This window comes from Ascidiella aspersa, chromosome 9 (assembly GCF_963924565.1).
Source record: "Ascidiella aspersa chromosome 9, kaAscAspe10.2, whole genome shotgun sequence".
Taxonomy (NCBI): domain Eukaryota; kingdom Metazoa; phylum Chordata; class Ascidiacea; order Phlebobranchia; family Ascidiidae; genus Ascidiella; species Ascidiella aspersa.
Genome location: NC_139455.1, coordinates 4,165,471 through 4,183,737, shown reverse-complemented (window position 1 = coordinate 4,183,737; position 18,267 = coordinate 4,165,471). Strand labels below are relative to the sequence as shown.

Genomic DNA, 18,267 nt, shown 5'->3' with positions numbered 1-18,267 from the left:
GCCAGTACTAAAGGGCGAGTGAAGAAGAATAAATAATAGGGCTTTCAAAATGCCATACACTACAGTACAACAACAAAGTAAGGCATCAGCCTTTTATATTTCTAAAAGTCCAAGTGTGTAGCATTTTTGATGTAGTAGTTTTTAAATGAATGGCCTGTTTTTAATTTGCTTTTTGCCTTTTTGGTGTAATCTTATAAAACTGAACAAGTCCACTAAAGTGATATCAAAGCTACAACGCAAAAACCAAAAAAAAAACAATTTTTTTTTAGCGTTTATTTTACACACTGTTCATCTTAAGTGAATCTGCTTAAATTTTAATTAAATTGATCTCCCTATTATAACTAACTTGTTAATTCCATGCATAGCTCTGAGTTATGCTAAGCTTCTTTCTTTGTTGTGCCACAAATGTAAGATAATATCGTAATGGTTCCTTTATGCCCTTGAGTAACACCGTTTGACAACAACCATTCTTTCTTTGATGGAATTATTTTTCAGGTAAACCCAGACAGTGAAAATGAAGATGAGCATCAAAAACTTGAACAGGGGGAAAAAGAAGACACTGATTCTGAAGGTACCGAAAGAACCACATTTGGATAATTTCTAACAAAAAGTGTTCCAGGGGCAGTAAATCAAATTTCTTAAATATTATTCTTTGTTCATCTTGTCATTGTTGTACCTGGAAAACTCTGTGTCTAACAATTACATGGCAGCGTACACTTTGAAATACAATTTCTTTAGTTGCAGAAAAACTACTCTGAAAATATTTAAAACGCAAAAATTCCTTAATAAATATATTTTGCAGTCCACTGCCATGTTTTACATCTCTCATACTCGAGTATTGATTCAAAAACCTTGTTGTAGTAAAGTTGCCAATTCTTGATAGGCGATGAAGTCGAGCAATTAGAGATGATGACCAACGACCGATTTTTAACTTACGTTTATTCCTAAAAAGTATTTTTTTCTTTTTCCTGGAGATGTTTGTACCTGGAAAAACTCGCACTGTTCCTAACAAATACAACCATACCAATTCAAATACAATTTCCTTCATGGCTAAAAAATCGCCCTAAAAAGCCTTTAAAAACAAAAAAACATCCTAAAAACTTTGTCACAGGATTTTGCTGCTAAAAAGTTGAGGTAAAAAGTTGTCTATTTTTGTAGATGATGGAGTCCAGCAATCAGAAATGATGACCGATGACCGTGGCCTCTACTATTACGAGATCAAGGGTCTTCCGGATCACCCATCCTCCTCTTCGGAAGATGGAGCCGAGGACATTGACGTCCACCAGCACACCAGAGTCTGCTTCAGCAACGAACCCATCCCTGTGAGTTGAGAACTTGTAACTTGATTAAGATGTTTCGCTGTTTGCGTTGTTTGTTAGGTACGTGTGTTGTTCATCAAGATTCTTGGACTGTGGTTAGAGAATTGTGTTCAGTGTTTGGTATAGCTTGGACTTATTTAAATAGTAGTTGGAGGTTGCAGTTTAGATAAATTTCTATTTAGGTTTTATCTATCTACACTTGTTAATTGTGTTTTTAGCATTTATTTAAATGAAAGGTAATTAATTAAATCTTGAAAGGTAATAACTAAGTGACAAAATAACATATATATTATCTTTGACATACGTTTAGTGGTTGTAGTTTGCAGGTAGACAATAATTTTTTTTTTTCTAAATTTGTCTTGTGTTCTACCATGTTTATGTGTAAACTTCAGCTTTGCTAGTGGGAAGAAGTCCTGAAATAGTTTAAACTGTTATAGTTTTTAAGTGTGAAACAAATTCTGTAAAAGATATTGGTTAAAGTATAACAAAATGTTCGCAAAAGTCAAACAAGCTTTGTGCATTGTAAAGCCGTCTGAAGTATTTAAATTGTATTACGTTTATAACTGTGTGTAAATAAATTTCTACAAAAAATGCATTGGCCTTAGTTTTTGCCTTTGCAATAGCTGCGGTATTCAACTAGTATCATTTCTCTAGCCTAAAATATTTGCTATACCGTTTGGCGTTTTTAATCCCGCACCATTTCCCTGGTCTACAAACATTGGGTCTCCAGTTTGGCGTTTTCAAACCGCACTTGTCATCAGTCTTTCCTTTCATGGGCTCAAACCGAATTAGCTCAAAGTGTTGGGAACGGTAATGATAAGAGACCTCTGAAGCAATCCTTCTGTTTTCCTTTGCCTGTGTGCATTTCCTGCCGTCTTGAAACGCCACAGTAATCGCGGCGCCCACCCGTCTGCTTTGGGAAGGCGAGAATTTGCAAAAAATGCTAAGTTACTGCTGAAGATGCCGCGTTGAGCCATGATGAATTGAACGCTTGCTGTAAATAAAAATACGAACGCGATTAAAATATAAACACGCATGTTAAAAGGCCATACCGCTTTTGTACTGTACTTTACTGATGCAGCCGTATGAGACGTTTATTTTTAATTTTTAGCAAATTAAGGTAAATTTCATTTGATTTTTGAAATGGCAATTCATATACATGAGACTTTATGTGTTTTTTGTTCTTTAGGGGCTATTTAAGTACGAAACCAAGGGTAGGTCAATTTATCAGTACGCAAGCTGCGATACAAAAATAAGTTGTTTGAACTTTAAAGGGCCACGTAAAGTGTATTTAAAGATAGGCGGATTTGTGCAATAACGCCAGAGTACTTAAAGCAATCGTTCGAGTAAGGTTCTTTTGGCTGTCACACTGCAATATTACAGTGACAACCAGGGTAAAACACGGGCTATGTTGAAAGCAATACATCGCAATGAAGCTTGAATGGTTCTTTTAAGCTTTTATACTGCAACATTACAGCGGCAAAACCTGGCTTGAAAATACAGGTTTTAAAAGAAGTACTATTTTATCGCAATATGAAACAAAAAACATAGGTTAAATATGAGATGTAACACATTTTTGTCAGCTTGAAAAGCACCCTCCAGCTAAACAAAGGCCAAAAATCAAATCGGAGAGTTTCAGTTTGCCCGCCCATGATATATGCTATACCTCGAAATTGAGACAAGTTAAAAACATTGCGGTTTGCGTGGGTGAGTGACGGATTCGCTTTAGTTTTCAGCCAGTACAAACTTAGCTTTATAGTGTCACGCCTCTCCGCAGTTCGGCCGTTCTGTGAACGCGCATTTCCGTTTCGCTTTCATCTTTTTTGGCACTCGGGTCTTTTTACGCAAAAGCACCGAACAAGGCTTAAGCCAACGCACTTTTGGCCGGCGTATATGCAATTCGTGTGTGGGTTGCGGATTTGATTCAACACCAAAAAATAATGGGTAACGCGCGCACGATTTCGGTTGATCATTTACTCTGCCTTGACGTGTCACTTGTCCTACCTTTTTTGCTGAACTGCGTCAACGCGTCAAAGTTTAATGATTTGTCCGACGTTTTGTAGTATCAGATTTCATGTAGGCTCTTTACCTTTCTTTATTGCCTGTAAACTCTCAAGTTCGATTTAAATGCAGCCATTTCTAACTACGAGATTACCTGCGTTTAGTATTCTAAGTTGCGCCCTTCCTTTTTATATTTCAAGGCAGTGGTTTCTTAACCATTTTTGACCGCCCATTTTATATTGTATTTTCTTCTTTCTCTGCGTACCACCCGGTTATAAAAGTAACTTTTTTTTGCACAAGTTTACTTATCTTTATTAAAGGCAAAAAAATGAATGAAAATAGTCGCTTTCCCGCTAGCCCTTGATTCAACAATGTAGATTGATTTAATATGACAAAGTAAGAAAGTCTGTTCGACCAGTTCAACTCTTTCGACCCGCATATATTTCCTAAGGCAAGGTTGTTTATTGTTTAACAACAGAAATGTTTGTACTATGTGGTACTATGCGGTACTATGCGATACTAAGCTAAATTTTGATAAAATTTCTAAACGAAAAATGATAAAGTAAAAAGTAAACGACAATTTTATAAAGCTTACTGTATATTTCAGTAAATAAATTTTATGTTTTCTTCGTTTAGTGATATTCAAGTCAAATAAGGCCATTAAACAATGTTATTTCCGGCCCGTGATCATTAATATCTGCAGTTCTCCAGTAAAGAAAAAAGTTTGAGAACTCCACATCCAATAAAAAGGTTGTACTAGAAATACGTGACAAGCAAAGGTGCCGGCTTCATTTAAAACGGCCACCGTAGCCATTAGCCGACCAGTGTGCGGGCCGATTATGCGCGGTTAACTTAAAGTAAACAGTGTCGCCGCTACCGTTTGCCCAGGTTTGCTGATACACGTCTCGTGCAAAGTTCAGGTAAAACCTACGCCTACGACACTGGAATTCCATTACTGTCCTATTACGGCAGGGTTGCTCAGTCTTTGGGTTGCCATTTGTTTTGGTTAGGTCGACGATTTTTTCATGGTTACATATTAATCTTGGTCCCGATTCCTGATCATAATTTCTCCTTACTTGAGAAAGTTGCGGAAGCACATCGAGGATTTGCTTCATATCGAGTTCTTTGGTTTTGTCCTTCGTGGTCGCCAAAGTTTTGGTGGTTTATTTACTTCTAATTTAGTATTTGGCTAATTTAGTATTTGGGTTACCACGATAAAAGGCCCTGAATTTCGGACAAGACGTCAAAGCGTTTGAGAATTTGACCAAGTTACGCCCTCAATAAGTGTGGAAAATTAATTCCTGTAGCAAAGTCTTACGTTACCAAAAATGTAAAAGTTACAACGTATAGGCACGGAGACATGGCACCCCAAACTATATGTTTTTAATTTTTTTGTAAATGCAAGTTTTTTTTATTTGTAGTATAATTTGCCCACTTCAATTGAATCTTTTTAGCCCAAAGGCTCTGCACGTACTTCTTTGCTAAATGGTTTGTTTCAGTCATAATGCGAAACAGCGCAAAAGCTGTTGTTTAAGATATTTTTGAAATTGTTGCGAAAAAGCCCGGGAATTTTGAAAGTTCAGCGCCTATGGTCACACGTTTCATCACAAAACCAATTTGCCCTTCTATTCACTCATTAGCAATCAGTATGAAGTGTTTTATCCTTGAATGTAAATTCCCTGGTCTGGTTTCCAAATGGTGCTCGAGTGACGTTGTAGTCCACTCAAAAAAACTGTGACGTGTGCACATGCGCTCTTGCACTGGTCAACAAGAGGTTCTTGCGGTCGCGAGTTCGAATCCCACCACATTTCGCTGTCTTAATTTATTTGCATTGCCAGCATAGACTTTGAAAACAAGATTTATTACATCCTTATTTTAATTAATTTTTATTGAAATTATAGCTTTTTAGTTTTCACAAACTTGGTTTCAATTAGGACAGCCGAGTTAGCGAAAACCGTTATATCGTGTTTTTTCCTCATGAAAATGTAAAAGGCAAAGAGAAATACCAAAAGAGTATAGCATATTTGGCAAAATGGCGATAAGATTACAAGTAGAATTACAACGCACGATCTTCTCACATATTATATTGGAATTAGGATTAGCAGTGTGTAGTTTAATTCGATGTAATTTTTTCCAAGGTCCTCGAAAATTCCCTGTACCAGAAGGCACAATGTTCTACCGTTACATTTTCTCGCTAACATTAAGGTTGCCAACCACGGTAACATTTAAGGTTGCCAACCACGGTACATATGTAAGCCTGGTCCTCTTAATTAAAGCGTTATGTACAAACGTTACGCCCACCTCGGAAAAAATAGCACTGACTGATGCTTCCTGTTGGCGCTCTAATTCCTACAACAGGCGTCTGATCCTGTGGTTTTGCGAAATTGCGTTTTGTGTGGGTTGGTTTTCTGTTAAAGCACCCACGTATGCCACCGAAAACCTGCCTAAACTGGGCAATTAGAATTCAGAAATAGACCTCTTTATACTGATAGTATTTCCAGGGTTGAATCTTTAAAACTCTTAAATGTTTTTGAATTGATTTACGTATTTAAACGTCTTCGAAAAATCCTATGTTTTTTTCAAAAGTCTTTAAATAGTATTTAAATATCCTATATGGCCAGCTTAAATTATGTGTTATTACTTGTTATTGCGTTTACCATGACATTTCTACTGTATTGTATTTTAAAAATGTCCATCGATCCAATTCTAAGTCTTTAAAAAGCTATAAAGTTTCTTTGGAAAGTCTTTAGGTGTCTTTAACCTTTTTTCGTTAAATTTTGTGGCAACCCTGATTTCACGAAATTGCTTAAATAAAAACAATTTTATTTGTAAAAAAAACTCACGTTTCTTCGCCCATTTCCGATTTTGTTATCATCTTTCCATTTTAGGCTTTAAACCTATTGTACAAAGAGGCTATATAGTTTATTTAGCGGTACATAAACTAAGCCCTTATTTAGTAGCCTTTTAAGTGTTTCGTGATAAGTTATCCATCAATCAGTTTCTGGTTCGCATAGGAAAAAATTCTTTGCGTAAAACCGACACTCTTGTTGTTCGCGGGACTTTTGTGAATAACTTTACCAACGTCAGCATTCAAAGCGACCTTATCACAACTTCTGTAGTTCCATAAATCGCACCCAAATCGAAGGCATTGACGTCAAAGCAATGAAGCAAGCGTGTTTGTTTGAATGTGAAGTGGCGCCTTTACTTCACGCCGAAAGCTGTAAGTTGTTTATTCGAGTCCAGTAACTTCTTGCATTTCACATCAAAAATCACGTTGGTTTAAAATAAATTTTCGGATATTTTTATTAAACATTTGGACCTGTGGCTTTCCAGCTAAGATTCTTTGCTGGTAGTCGTGTTTATCTACTTTTCGCACAACCGTGGTTCATTAGGTCCAAGTACAAATCAAACCCGTAAAGGGCCTTAGTTTATGGTTTTTAGTTGCAGTACAGAACGTCTAAAATCGCAGTAATACACAGTGTAGTAAAGGGGACCTTAAGCTTAAAATTTTTACCACCTGAGAAAATGTGACAAAAAGTGTCACAATTTATGGCGATTATTAGGAACATAAAAAGTGGCTTTGTGTGTTTTTAAATTGTCTTCGAAACTACTAAGTTTGTTTCCATTAATCCAGTCAGCAAGTAATAACAAACGAACGAAACTCCGCCGCGATTTTACAACCGGGCCACAATCGGTCGTTCACAACATGACAATCGTGTGCTCGCGCGCCTGCGTTTGTGACGTAACAAGGGATGTTTGTTTTGGGCATTGTGGACCGGCGTCTCTGCGCGATTCGCGACCGCTTCGGGTGACTCACACGACTCACGAAAAGGCACCTTTTGGTCGAGCTCTGTGTCCGCGCCGCAAAGACCATCTGACGATAACTACTTATCACAGATGTTTCGAATTACGTTGCAATGCACCTGCGCCGGCTTAAACTCACTAAGCCAGTGGTTCTCAACCTTTTTTTATTTCGTGGCCCGTTTTCGTTGCACAAAAATTCTGTGGCCTAATAAATTTTTATGAAAGATAAAACTACAAAAAAGGTTTAGAACAACAAAAAATAGCGGAGCATATTTCAAAACAGAATGTTTATTCAACCGTGCATTAGTGAGCTACTTGCTTCTGTACAATAAGTTTACATTCCTTCTCGATTCCTCCCCAAGCCATTATTCCCGTAAAAGTATAGTGACATAAATGAAAATAAAATCTTTAATAAATATAGCTTTTTTAAATTCGGCTGTGGCCCACCTAAAAAGTTTCCATGGCCCACTGGTTGAGAACCGCTGCACTAAGCTAACCCTTCCCCCATTGCCTTAAACCAGGGGGCAACCTACCTATTGCCTTACACCAGGGGGCAACCTACCTATTGCCTTACACCAGGGGGCAACCTACTTTTTTCATAAAGGGCCGTCGCTGGCCGGATAACTGTTCGGATATACGGTCGCGGTAAGAATATAATTTTTTTTGTGGAACTTTATAAGCTTGAATATCGTTAAACGAAGTAAATAAAAAAAAATATGCAATAAAAACTTTGCGAGCTTGAAATATTGTCAAACAGAGCTATATATATTTGGTATAGAATCGGCACCGATATCACCTTAGTATCGATCAAGAACCGATACTACCACTTGACATCGGGTATCGGCTCCGATCCGATATTATCGGACATCTATAGCAGTAATACAACAATCAAACAAGCGCAAAAAAATATTGGGCCACAGGAATTTTGTGCAACGAAAATAGGCCACGAAAGAAAAAAGGTTGAGAACCGCTGTTGTAAGCATTTTTTTTTGCAAAAATGCGAATCCATTTTCGAAAACTTTTGAATAAAAACACGAATCTCGAAGTTATTTAAAATACCTTAAAACAAAAGTTGATCTGATTTTACGTGCAAACGCCGTGATGTAACAAAGTGAACATTCACACCGGAGTTCCGGAGGTGGTATTTCCCCTTTTATTTTTGCCATTTCTACGTCACGAAGCGTACTGAACGGACGCACAACATGAAGTGCGCATCCGAACGTGAAATCGCAACTTCGTGTCAAATCCTTTAAATGTCCCGAAGCAAATTGCGTTACAAATTGCCGCCAAGCAAAAACACGCGTGTTCAACTATCCGACATTGACCGAAAAACCAACGCGATGCCCTGGGTATTTGAGGTATTAAGTTGTCGAAATGTCAAATAAAAACAGGAAGCCTTAAATGTATGAAGACCTTAAAACTTTAATGTCTTCGTAGCTTTCTATTCCCCGTTGTGTTTGTTTAGTATACCATGTTCCTAATGTTGCAGCGTTTCATTTATTCGCGATGCCTTGCAACAAAATAAGCTTGCAAGGAAAAACTACACGACATAAACCCGATGTAAAATGAAAAAGAAACGCAATAAACTTGCCAATATATGGCGAAGTTCATTTATATGAGTTCACTTGCTTAGCTTTATTTGGGTTATCGCAACCGCATAAAACTGCTTGACGGGACAACAATTTTAAAAGCGCTGGTGGTAAAGCAAAACGCGATTTGCAAATAAAGGCTTTGTCAATTTGCATTCCACTAATTTTCAGGACACCTTGCCATTAACGAGCCTGTTTTGATGCCTTTTTGAGCAAAATAACACATGAAAGAACTGCTACGCTAAAAGGGTTAAGCGGCTCCGTCCTTTTGTCCAGCTGTCAGCTAAAGGGTCAGCAATGTTTTACCTATAGGCGTCACGAAATGACCGAGCCAACCGTCACGGTTGCATCGTAAGGTTCCGAAGCGCCAATTAGTCAGCAAATAATAGAGATTCTAACCTGGCCACGTTAAGTAATACGTATAACAGCACTAGAAATTTACTTTCTCACCAACGATTGTTTTTTTGTTTGTTTTTACCAAACAGTTATATTGTTTTCCACGTTTTGTTGAAAAGTATTATTTTGTGTTTGCGACGATTTTTTTTCGGCCAGTATTAGAAATCTAAGGGATTATTAGAAACCGGACGATTCTTCTGTGTTTCGTCATATATGTCATTTTAAAATAATTTTAAAAAGTGCGCAACCGTTTTTTGGTAGAATTTTAAACCTGGCAACGTTTTCTGGTTATCTGAATATTGTCATGACTTTTGCCTTGGCTGTTGATGGTTTAAAAGTTCGGTTAAACTAGATGCCTAAGTTTGAAATAAATTGAACCAATTCATTCTATGCACAACGCACGTTTTCTTTTATGAGTTGTAGGTTGTCGAATCGATTGGTCAATAGCTCTTCGGTAAGTTCAAAGCAATAAAACACCCACCCTCTTGCAATTGGTCCGCTATTACCTTGACCCAATTACGCCCAGCGCCAATGGCGAGGCAATTCAAGTCGATTTACGTCTAAATATGCAGCGAAAAGCCTTCTCCCAAAGTATTGAGAGCTTTCGAAGCAATTTGGCGAACACGCCCGTTTTGAAAATGAAATACTGAATAATATTCCACGCCTATTTACGAAATTCCTTGATTGAAATTTGTTATCCTGCTAAAAACAGAACAAAAAATGAACCAATGATTGGTTCGGGTTTGTGTTTCACCGTTTTATTTTTGTCGCAATTTGCAGAATTTTTGATTCCATTTTTGGCGAAAAACTTGTATATTCAAAACAGAGAATTGCTTCTGCATGTTTGACTTGCAACATAAAAAGACGTTAAGGTGTGACTAACAAGTAACAATAACCAAAAATCAACGTTACTTTTTTATTGAATAGTAATTATACGTTTGTTATAACTAGGGATGTGCTGTAATATTGGGCTATATCGGAGGCGATACCTGATATAAAATAATAGATAGCTACCATGTCCGATACTCTGTTGGATTTCAGGTCTATTTTGCGATTCTATGTAGCATTTTGTACTTAAATTAAAAAAATATATATTACATTGAAAAAATCGAAAATAGATTATCTTCGAAAGTCAAAAGGTAATTTTGGTTTAGTAACTTGAAAGGGACATTGCTTTTTATTTAAAAGGGTTTTTACTTATTTGACTATAGTATTAACGTCATTTGGATTGGTTTAGACAGATACTGGATCAAGTATCGGTCCAAAAAAAACAACTTTTGGACATCTCTTGTAGCAATACGTTTCTTCTATGCATATTAGCGCGTGAACGAAATCACGTTACATCACGACAAGTCTGTGGTGATTTTTAAGTCGACTTTTCAGCTCGAAAACGGTCGATGCTTTTTGTGGCTTAGCTTACTTGATGGATCTCTTGACAGTCTGGAATTTCCGCTTGGCACCAAGTTACTTCCAAGCAAAACCCGTCATTTGTCATTTTCCGTTTTTTTTTGGTCGCGCGTAAATTTGACTGCTATTTTAGCCAAATTTCCCTAACGCGTTTTAGGGAAAAGAAATTGCTTTTTCAACGCTTCACAAAATTCGGAATGAATTGAATAAACTACTAAAGTCAGACAGGCAACGCCGTTCGTAAGAATGAAACTCAAGGGTATTGAATTTCGAACAACACTTATAAAAATGTCGCCAATTGGCCGTTAGTTAACTGAAAAAAACTTGATTAATTCTTTTCAATTATTCTAACGACAGGTGATACTGTTTCTGTGTCTGCTGACTTGACATTATATTTTATATGTCGAGATCTGAGATAATATATCTTGAAAGTATTCACCAACAGAGCAGCGCTATTCGCCCATCGTAAAGCGTGATTTATGTGTTCATTGGAGCTGTCTCTCAGCAAACACACGCCCCCTTTCTTTAACGAAATGCCGGCTACAGACCAGGAGCTATAGTCAGCCTGCAAACTCCAGTCCTATAATTTTAACGGCAAAATAAATATATTTATGTAGCGCTTTAAAAAAAAAAAATTACCTACAAACTAACACTGGTTACTGTTTTATGAATATTAAAAAAAAATTGAATTTAAAAAAAAATATTAATATTTTATATTATTATTCGCCATAAAATACAAGATAAAAACATTTTCTCACCGTTTAAACAACAAATTGGGGTAAACCTAGATCTCACCTTTCCAACGTTGTCACACTTGATATCACTGATTTGGGGCATGAGGGTTTCGATCGACGATAAGCGATATTAACTTTCATACTAACCAATCGCGATCATTTTTTAAACGCCTTGAAAAAACGCTACGTAAATATGTTTACTTTGCCGGTAGAAATATACGACAAGGTTTAGTAGGTTGACTAGCTCTTGGTCAGCTATTAACAACAAAACTCAAAGTTTAAAACCCCCCAAATTTATATATTCCGTAAAAATGTCTGATCCTGGTTTTACTCGGGTTTTTAAACTTCAGTGATCGACAAGCAGAAACCTACTGCCAATGGTTTTGGATTTCATAAAGATGCGCCCTTTTATATGGTCAGCTATAGGCATGTAAGTTCTTGTGGTGAGTCTCAACCGTTTGCCCATGCACGGCGGTTTTGCTCGTTTCGGAGAATATGTAGTTTATGTAGTTATTGCGTTTATTTGGCTAAACAATTTTCTTCGGACCGCGACAGATAGATGACTGACGTTTTTCAGTTATGCTGTACTTCTGCAGCCTCAATATTGACTCAATCCGTTCATGACAGTTGCTTGGCAAATATAGACACCGATTATAGAGTATTGGTTCATGTTTATTCACAGACCTCCCATCGGAATGTTTGCTAAACCCCCTTACAAGACCACATAACACGAACCCTTTATACACACCCGAATTATTTTTTACCATAACGCTTTCGTGTAATTTGATTACCGCAAAGCCGCAGGCGTGATTTTAATCCGAGATTTCAAACAGAATATTTTGAATTCATGTTTACAAAATGTAAATTTCAAACAGAATTTTTTTCTCTACAAGAACGACACAACTAACATCTACATCGTTTATACAGTGAAGTGTTTTGAGGGAGTGAAATACTTAGATAAAATAGTTGCGATTCTTTAAACTTTCTTAGCGGATCGCTAAAGCCAAGCTTAAAAAAACAGTGTCGCCATGTTTGCGATTTCAATGCACATATACATACCGGAATAAAATGCGTACCTCCGTCGGCCAAACCTTTCTCCTCCATAAACCAAAAATAAAGGCTGTGTTTGCCTGTTACTTTACAAGCAGGTTTCGCGATGTAAACTTGCGATATGCCGCTTAAAGGCGATTCCTGTGTTTTACGTTTTCGTTTGAAGACAACTGTGTCAACTTACAGCGACCTGATCGGAATCCTAGACGTTTTTTGTCCAGCTGTGTGCAGTGCAAGGTTAACTTGGTACATTTGCCTGTGACGTGTTTGTTGAAGTCATATCTTAACCATCTCAGCTGTTTTCCACGTTTTTCTTTAAGCTACATTTATTTGCTTTCTTTTTACGGCCAGTTCATATTGCGCCTGTCTTTACAATGCGTTTGCATTTTTAAGGTCCAAGATGGAATCTTGACTATTAAGTTAATAACAAGGCTAATGCGATTTTCATTTGATGCCATCACCAACTAAGCAATCTTTCTAAGTAAAACATACCGTACATTGTGTAAGACAACTCCGAAAGAAAAGTTACGTTTGGTTGGCCGAATTCATATCTTCATTCCTTATTCCTGCTTGTTATTTTACGTTGCTCTATCAAAATTGGTTGCATGTTAGTTTAAGCTACCATAGCTATAATTATGTAAATACAGACAAACTGTGTTATCAATATTTCGAAATACTACTAGTCAATCTACTAATGGAAACGGTTAATTGAAATAAATTTGTTAAAACAGGAGTTTAAAATGCAATAAACTCGTAGCTGAATGATTGGTCTCGGCAAAACCAATCTTGCGAAATATTTCTACTTGAATGCATCGCAATTGTCCAAAGCTCGGTGTGCATTCACCTGTGTACCAAGTACATAAAGCAACAAATCATCGTCTATTTTAAGCAACTAAAACCAACAAAATATACCCTTTTTAAAAGGTAAGCATAAAGCAAATTTATGCTTTTGGGTGGTTTTGCAGTCCTAAGTCCTATGAAGGGGCATTGGCTTGGTGTAGCACTATAAATAAATCTCGGGGTAGCAGTTCAAAGATTACAGGTTTATCAACCGGGGGTACATTTTTTGAAGAATGGAATGAATTGATTTTTTAGCTTTTTATAATACTTTTTTCTGGGTATGTTTTGACACGAAATAGCCGTCAGTTTTTTACTTCAAACAATTAAGTTTCCAGTTTGATTTTTTTGTTAGGTATTAAAGTGTGATGTATCAAAACTCTTTTTTAGACCTTTCTAAAATTAATTATTATCTAGAATTGTAAATGCAAACATTGTTGTTCAGCTGTATATTTCGAAACCATGTTTTGTTTTAACTCACAATTTTCAAAATTATTATTTTTTAACGAACGTGATAAATTTTTGTCTTCAAAGGCAACCTGTGTGTAAATCAAAGAAAAAAGCTAGAACTCAGTTGTCTTAGGACATGAAACAACAAATGTTCGTTTTTCGCAATACGTTCTGTACAGTAGGCTTGGCGTTTTCAGCGTATACCTTGACGGCCAAGGTTGCACCGCAAAATGTGACCAAGGTCTCTGACATCCTTAGGGTGCAGCCACAAAGGCGATTTTATCTGAGGTGCGCTTATTACTCATCGCATACGCAAGTCGTGTATTGAGATCTTGGGCGACTCCGGAGCGACCGAACTATGCTGAAATTCGTAACAACAACGCGAAAGCTATGTCTTTACACGTTAGGGAATTAAAGGCCGAAAATAAAGGGAATATGGTTACCGCAAGATGCTAAAGATAGCTTGATTCGCTTGTCTTAAAGCTGCTGTTGAATCACCGTGGATTAAACCTAAAAGTGTGAACTGACGCTGTCATTTGTGTATTTCTGTCAACCTCAAGTAACCCCTTAGGAAGTTTTGTTACGCAATAGAATAAAAAAACTGTGGCTCATTTGTGTGTACCTTCAGCGTGTAAAAAATAACAAGATACGTTAAAACAACTCATTGTAATGAAAGGTAAAATTTTATGACGTAAGTGAATGTCAAAGTACACATTTTGTGAACGTTTTGAATAATTCTTTATTCATATTCAACATGGTGAAGACAGCCAAGAATTGTTCCCGATTTCCGTATTACATTCATACCCCTAACCAAGCTTTCCAGATAATATGCTCTAAAGTTCTTGAGTTCAATATAAATTTTAATTTAAAAAAATTCAAATCGGCCAACATTGACAGAAAATATTTCCCGAAGCGAAACTATACTTGCCATGCTTTAAAAGAAGCTCGAAAAGTGTCAAAGGTGGCTTTTCGTCCATCGGCCCATATTTGACAACATTATTATTTGTGTTTGTGATATGCGGCTTAAACCCGCAATGTAAATAACGCCAATCACAGCCTGCGACCAAAGAGTTCAAATTCTCAGTCGACCGAATGCTATCTTGCTCATGTTATTCAAAGGCTTTGCTCCTGCGGAAATGCAGTGCTACGCGAAGCGCTGTTTCGTCGTAATTGCTTTCACAATGGAGACCCCGTTCGGCCCTTAATTCCAGACAGTCAAAATGCTGCATTTGGCTTTTCTGCAGCATTTGACCTACTCTCGACAATGGCAGTTGCACACAACGGTCAAATTTTGCCCATTGTCTGCACAACAGGGTGCTACTATAGTCTTTTGTCTGTTTTTGTGGCTTGCCTATCCTGTGATCCAGTGTGGCGAATCGATTCTAAGGGTAGAGTGTTTGGGCGTACTTAACGGTTTCCTAACGCTTGTGGGGGCAGTTTGACAATCACAGGAAAGCATTACGTCGTCTGTATGTAATAACAATGGTGTACATTGGTCCCAAAGGCAAAAACACATGAAATCTAAAATTCACTTAAAACATCTAATTTGTTTATACAAAGTTTCCTTGGTGTGCCTGCTGTATTTTAACACACGTTTCCGTAAAATCATACCCTAATAACCTAATCCCGAAAAGAACGCTAATTTACAAGTAAGTAGAAACAAAACATCACAATACGAAAAAAGCTTTACATAACTACATTTGATTTAAATGCTAAAAAAAGTATTACGAATTTACCAAAACAGCTCATTTCTAGTGTGAAGTTAGATTTTGTAACTGATGGATTATATTCCAAGCTTTGTCGTGAATCTGCATGGGACGTAAATTTCCAAATTTTCTGAATAAAGTGCAAATGAGTGATATTGAGTTGTATAAGAAGCAGAGATTTGTTTTTAGATAAAAAACGTTTCAATTTTAACCAACAAAGAGCCTCTGCAAGGTTGCACTCGGTTTACATTACTAAGCGTAGTGTCCTTAACTTTACTTAAATTTGTTTAAAAATGCCTTCATATAATGAAAGCAAACAAAGCTTCTGCCACGAGCAGAATGCAATTGATTTCCTCTCACAGTTTGGACGAACAGTTGTATACAGAGTGATATACACCGACACGCTTGTATTTGTGCAAATCGCAATTCTACGCTTCATCTGCGCACACAAGTCTGTGACACACGGCTTTAAATCGGACAGTTTACGAGCCTTTTTTTTAATTTGTGTGGACTCCACCCTTTAACAGCTTGTTTTTAGCCCTTGACGGGTTTACTGTTTATCGAAATCGAAAAAACTCGTTATACATATGGCTTTTAATTTGTGACGATTGGATAGAGGTGCTTTAAAAAACTGAAAACTTTTCCGAAATCTTCGCCATTAAATTGGGACCAGGGTTATTTTCAAATTCGACAAGACTTTTGCACTTGATTTTACGCCTTAAACAATTTGGGTATCATTTTAAAATCAGGATAGTTTCCCTATTAAGAAAATAATATTTAACAAAACAATTCCGGGGAGATTTCAAACTGACAGAGAATGTTTTCTTCTCGGTCTTGATCCTTGTAAGTTCTGCGATAATTTCTTTTTTTTTTCCTTCGCATGATGTACTAATGATACGTAAGTCGTTATCGTTGGTCAAAAAGCAGCTTCATAAGGGCTAGATCACAGTTGTTGTAAACGTATGTGAGTGCATCTTTTATTAAATGATGATGTGGTACTGTTGATACCTTTCAATTGAAGGTGTATGTACGAACAGAATGCAGCAATTAATTGTGTCATGGTTGTTTCTCGACTCGCTTTCCTCTGAGCCTTTGTAGCTCAGTTGGTAGAGCGACGGTAACGGTTTTGCTGGAGGTCGTGAGTTCGAACCTCACTGCAGCCTAGTTGTTTTTCAATCGACAGATTCGTTGAGTTTGCAATTGCTACCGCTGTACTATGATACGTAAGCCGTTATCGTTGTCAAAAAGCAACTTCATATTGGCGGGATCACAGTTGTTGTACACTTATGTGTGTATTACTATTTGTACACTTATGTGTGTATATTTTACTTGTCGATTAAGGTAACGTTTTGGAAAATTGGCCACTTTAAGGGAGCCGGTCTGTTTAAACTAGCCACAAAAACTGACCAAGTTCTCCCAATGCGAACAAAGAGATTCTGCGATTCCGTGTGTTTTCCCGCTTTCCAGAAGCACTTGAATGACGAACCGCCATGAACTCTCTCATTTCGGCTTACTCTCTCTTGTCTGTTCACCCTAAGTCGTTAACAATTTTGTCGAAACGGGACGAATTCGGCTTTTCCTCTGTAAATGTTTATTTGGCTGCAGTTTTGGTGAAATTGTAGATAGAAAGAGACTTTTTACCCCGCTAATCAATACTGGATGTATGACTTGTATATTACTTTCCGGCTAACGAAGTAATTTAAATTGAATACGCGGTAAATCATGGCGGTAATGCAAAAGTGAGTTTTAAAAATAAACGGCCAATACAGAAAATAGAATTGGTAAACTTTTGTAAAAATATTTATATTGGTATTTAAAATTTCATTTTTTTGAAGAAAACATTACGGCCTAGTAGTAATGCAGCTTGGCGTTTTCGCCCAAAAAATTCCTTGCGTAGCTTTGCGGCTACAGCAAACCTAAATAAATACGACCCGACCCTCTGTAATTCCAGCGTCTGGCACAGTCGCAACCCTTATGTTTGTTACGCAACAAACGGCCACGTGACCCTACGCCATTGTTTTATTGGGCGATGTTTATTTTCAAAATGCAAAAGTCGCCTTTTGTGCTGTAAATGCCAAAATACTACCAAGGTGTGCTGTTATTATGATTGTCATGGTGGCCGTGTTTTGTGTTTGGAGCCGCAAATTAATGATCTTGGGACGACCTTCGAATCAGCAGTCGTACTGACAACTTGATTAAAACTACATTATGCTTTAAACTTACTTTTGATTTACAATTTAAGGGCAAAATATTTATCTGAAATTTGTGTTCAACATTTACATTTCAATTGAAAAAAAAAACTAGTATAGTTAACCAGTAAGCCAATTAAGCAGCGCAATGCAATGCAGAACGACGCATTTTTATACAAGAAACCGTAGTATTTGCTAAATCAACAAGCAAAAAGTCCATAATATAAAATTTATATTTTTTTATGAAATTTTACTGCAAGCTGAAATGATGTCCGTTTCGAACTTTCTCATAAAAACGTATTAAAAGGCGCATCTTTATGGAATCGAAAACCATTGGCAGCAGGTTTCTGCTCGTTAATCACTGTTCCGCAAAACTCATAAAGGTTCAGTCGTTTTTTTTTTAATTTTAAGTTTTATTGCTTCATAAAAATGGTTCTTTATTTCACAATACAAAAAAAATACGGCCTCAGGCTGAAATAAGCCTAAAGCCGAACTTGACCGATCCGTTATCACGCCGTCGCAAACATCAAAGGAACCGCCACAGTTTCCTGGTTTCGAATTCACCGAAGCGTAAAGCGGCTGCTGACGTCAGCGCCATTGTGACGTAGAGGGGCGGGGGCTGTGTTGTGGCTCGGGGGCGGGAAAGCTGCCAAGGTCGTGATTTCACGTTATCGATTTTTCGCGTCGCTTTTCCGGCCTGTGTACTGCCGACCTTTTTTTACTCTTGAGCCCGATTGTCGAGTTTTTTTCAGTCGCAGACAATGAAGGAACATTATGATTGAAAA

At 37.2% G+C, this 18,267-nt stretch overlaps 1 protein-coding gene across 1 annotated transcript in view; it reads left to right on the top strand.

Annotated features, from left to right (window-relative positions):
* Window positions 1–18,267, top strand: part of LOC146131963 (uncharacterized) — a 57,690-nt gene that overhangs the window by 6,800 nt on the left and 32,623 nt on the right. Inside the window, exons 6-7 of the mRNA XM_083397161.1 lie at window positions 496–571; window positions 1,159–1,322. Coding sequence (XP_083253287.1) covers window positions 496–571; window positions 1,159–1,322 — 240 coding nt within the window. The remainder of the gene's footprint in view (window positions 1–495; window positions 572–1,158; window positions 1,323–18,267) is intronic.